Source organism: Amaranthus tricolor, chromosome 3 (assembly GCF_026212465.1).
Source record: "Amaranthus tricolor cultivar Red isolate AtriRed21 chromosome 3, ASM2621246v1, whole genome shotgun sequence".
NCBI classification, from domain to species: Eukaryota; Viridiplantae; Streptophyta; class Magnoliopsida; order Caryophyllales; family Amaranthaceae; genus Amaranthus; species Amaranthus tricolor.
The window spans coordinates 29,565,687-29,569,757 of NC_080049.1; the positions used below are offsets into that span (position 1 = coordinate 29,565,687).

Below are 4,071 nucleotides of genomic sequence, written 5' to 3' on the forward strand. Positions count from 1 at the left end.
ACTTTTTTTTTTTAATGTGAAGGTTTTTAAAGATAGACTATTGAACAAATAGACACATCCAAAATAAAATCAAATAATGTCAATGTATTAAGTATTAATTTTTAAAATATTAATAATAAGACTGGAACCTGAATAAATGCTGTCACACATCAATATTTTAACAGATATACCTATTAAAATATTTAGAAACAGGAAAAATTATCTAATATAATCCAACCTTTTCATAATTTTCTTACAATAATCCCATGTATTGATTAACCACGAATAATCTCAACTTTGAAGGGTATTTTCCTAGACTATACCCTATAACCGAATGACTTATTATAGCAAGTTTTATTTTTTTTAAAAAACATAAATTAAAATAAAATGTTAAAATTTTTTTTTAAATGTAGAAAAAAATTCTGATTTTTTTATTATTCAGAATTTTTTTATGTAAATGTTCAAAAATTTTCTTTAATTTTACATTAATTTTCAATTTATTTTATTTTTTTGGTGAATTATCTACTATAGTAGGTCATAAGGTTATCCAAATTTACTCTAGGCAAATACTCCTAAAATTAAGATAATTCATCATGATTAGTTAATGGGTGAGATTAATATAGAAAAATCATAAAAAGTTAAATTATTATAGATAATTTTTCATTAGAATTATAACTTGTTAAATGCTATCAGTTTACAAACATAATTCATGTATGAATAAGACACCCTTGTTGTGAGTTGTGAGTTGTGATGAATAAATTGAGCTAAGCATTCTCCATCATATTGAATAATTCCTCCCCAAATCAACAACCATGCATTCAACATCTTCAACCAAGATCTCACCCACTAACACCCTTCACATACTTGCATTTCCATTCCCAGCACAAGGCCACATACTTCCACTCCTAAACCTTACTCACAAACTAGCCCTTTTAGGACTCAAAATCACCATCCTAATCACCCCAAAAAACCTCCCCATCTTAGACCCACTTCTCTTAACCCACCCATCTTCCATTCAAACTCTAATCCTACCCTTCCCCCCTCATCCCAAACTCTCATCAGGCATTGAAAATGTCAAAGACATTGGAAACTCAGGAAACACCCCCATTATTGCATCCCTTAGCAAGCTTGAAAATCAAGTCATACAATGGTTCAAATCCCATCCTTACCCTCCTCAAGCTATCATTTCTGATGTTTTTCTTGGTTACACACAAATTTGGGCACAAAAACTAAACATACCCGGAATTTGTTTTGTCACTTCTGGTGCATTTGTAACTTGTCTTTTTGATCAATTATTGATCAACATTAACAAATTTAAAAACCCATCTTGTGTTCATTTTGAAAATATTCCTAGATCTCCTTTGTTTCATGAAAAACAACTTCCTTCTTTGTATAGGAAATATAAAAAAGATGATCCTGACTGGAAAATTGTTATGAACAGTTTTGCTGATAATAATAAAAGTTGGGCTTATGTTTTTAATTCTTTTGATGGGTTAGAAGGGGAGTTTTTGGATCATATGAAGAAAGATTTAGGCCATGAACGGGTATTCAGTATCGGCCCGTTAAGCTCCATTTCTGAATCAAAACGGGTCTCATTGGATAGCAGTGCCGGGTCCGGTGTGCTTCAGTGGCTAGATAAATGGCAAGATGCAGGTGGGTACTTCTACACGTGCTCACCTTAATTCTCACATTTCTCATTTTTTATATTAGAGAAACGATTAATCAAGACAATATTTAATACTCAGTCATAATACATTAATATGAATGTGAGCCGTTTATTATTAGCCTGATTAATGAAAATAAAATAAAATACAAATTAATTATTAGGAATTTAATTTTAAATTCAATTTATTATTAAAAATTTAGCTTTTGTTTGTCTTTAAAAAATTACCTTTAATAATTTATTTTAAGGATTATAGAAGTTTGACTTATAATGAATTTGACTTTTGCATGTTTATCAATGTATATTTAATTATAAATATTTTAAGTTGTGTATGATTAAAAAATATAAAATTTTAATTTTAATAAAATTCCATCAAAACAAATTTAATAAGATTCTACTTAACTATGTTTTAACTTATAGATTCTACTTAAATCTTTTAAGAAAAGGTAAAAGTCGGATTTCATATAAAAGTGAGAGTTTTTACATATGATAAGCTAAATTTAATGTGTGAGCTAGCTTTTCAGAATTAAAATTTTATTAAAATATTTAAAAGTAGCAAATAACGTTTAAAATAATTTAAATTTTAGTATATAAATTTGTTTATACTAAATTTATTATATTGGTTGACTTTAAAATGCAGGCTGCGTACTGTACGTCTGTTTTGGTAGTCAAAAAGTGCTGACAAAACAGCAGATTGAGGCAGTAGCATTAGGGTTAGAACAAAGCATGACCCGGTTCGTGTGGGTAGTGAAAGAACAGGATAGCCCATGGATCCCAAATGGGTTTGAGGACCGGATCTCAGATCGTGGTTTGATAATCAAAGGGTGGACCCCGCAAGTGGATATACTTAACCACAATGCAATCGGAGGGTTTTTAAGTCACTGTGGATGGAACTCGACTTTAGAAAGTATTAGGGCAGGAGTTATGATTTTAGCATGGCCTATGGAAGCTGATCAATTTCAAAACGCAAAGCTGTTGGTAGAGTATGTAAAGTTGGCAGTAGGAGTATGTGAAGGTGAAGATACGGTACCCGACCCGTATGAATTGGGTCGGATCATAAAAGAGTCAATGAGTGAGAATGTACCACAAAAGGAGAATGTCAAAGTGATGAAACAAAAGGCTTTAGAAGCTGTGAAAGAGGGTGGAAGTTCATTCATACAATTGAATGAATTGGTGAAAATGTTAGCATCCAAAATAAATATGAATTAAATGAAGTAAATTGTTTAGGTGTAAAAGATGTGGCATGAAAATGTTTGTGAGAGTGCATTTTTATGAAAAATAATAATTATGTCTTTATGGATATAAAATATAAAGTGTCTGGTTATATATAGTCTTAAAATAAAAAGTCAGAAATGTTATTTATATTAATTAGTTTTTATATTGTTATTTGTCTTATTCTAATTACTTGTTTCAAGTCTGATCAAAATTTTAAGAAATAAGAGTATAACATAAGTAGGCTAAGAAATATAAGATAAATTTTCATTAATAATACAATTTATTACAATTCGTTGAAAATTCATCCACTTATTGTTTATTTTTAATAAACCCACCTAATGGGTCCCTTGCTCGTAACAACCACCCACCTGCCCTTCACCGTACACAAACCCACCAGCGACTGCCCCTTCAAGCACCACCCACTACCCTTATCAAGCACCGTCTACTCTCCCCCCAACCATCCATAATTAATCACCATGCCGTCAGTTGTCACGAACCACCATCGTGCAACCCCTTACGAACCACCACTCTTGAGCCTATACTCCCACTCCCTTATTTGACCACCAGCCAACCTTCTTAACTTCATCCCTAACACCAGCCTGGCTCAACTCAGAACCAAAGGAAAAAGCAGGGGAAGGGTGATCGTGGTGAAGGACATGTATATGGTTTAGGTGGGTAGGACGAGGGTAGAAGGAGAGGTTTATTTGGTGGTGGGTAAGGAACGGTCGAGATAGGGTCGTTGGTGAGGGTGGGGTTGAGTTTGAGGTGGAGTAACCTGAATAGCAGGTTTCAAGTCATCTAAGAGCAAATATACCTAATATTTGTGTTTATTCAAAGATAAATAATAAGTAAATTCATTTTTATGGAATAGTGAATAAGTTATATTATTAATTACTATTTCCCCTAAATTATATTGTGTATTTTTCCTCTACATGAAATTAAATTGGAATGGTCGTTGGCTTGTTGCTACAAATTAATGTATGTTTGGTTTGCTAATTGATCATTTATTTTAGCACAAATTATATTTATAAAATTATAAAACACATGCATTAGCGTATTAAGTCCACTTCTTTAATTTATTGCTATGCATTATTGACATGTATTTCTACAAATATCATATTAATTAATTAGGTCAATATATCTTAAACTAATTACATCACCACGTGATTCCTTTATGGGCATATGATATCGATCCACCTATCAATTAATGGAGT

At 31.6% G+C, this 4,071-nt stretch overlaps 1 protein-coding gene across 1 annotated transcript; it reads left to right on the forward strand.

Moving 5' to 3' along the window:
• Positions 1–681: 681 nt before the first annotated feature.
• On the forward strand, positions 682–3,007 carry LOC130807497 (UDP-glycosyltransferase 89A2-like). Its single transcript, XM_057672721.1, has 2 exons — positions 682–1,632; positions 2,283–3,007. The coding sequence occupies exons 1-2, from the start codon at positions 792–794 to the stop codon at positions 2,849–2,851; spliced, it is 1,410 nt and encodes a 469-aa protein (XP_057528704.1). The 5' UTR covers positions 682–791; the 3' UTR covers positions 2,852–3,007.
• Positions 3,008–4,071: the final 1,064 nt, after the last annotated feature.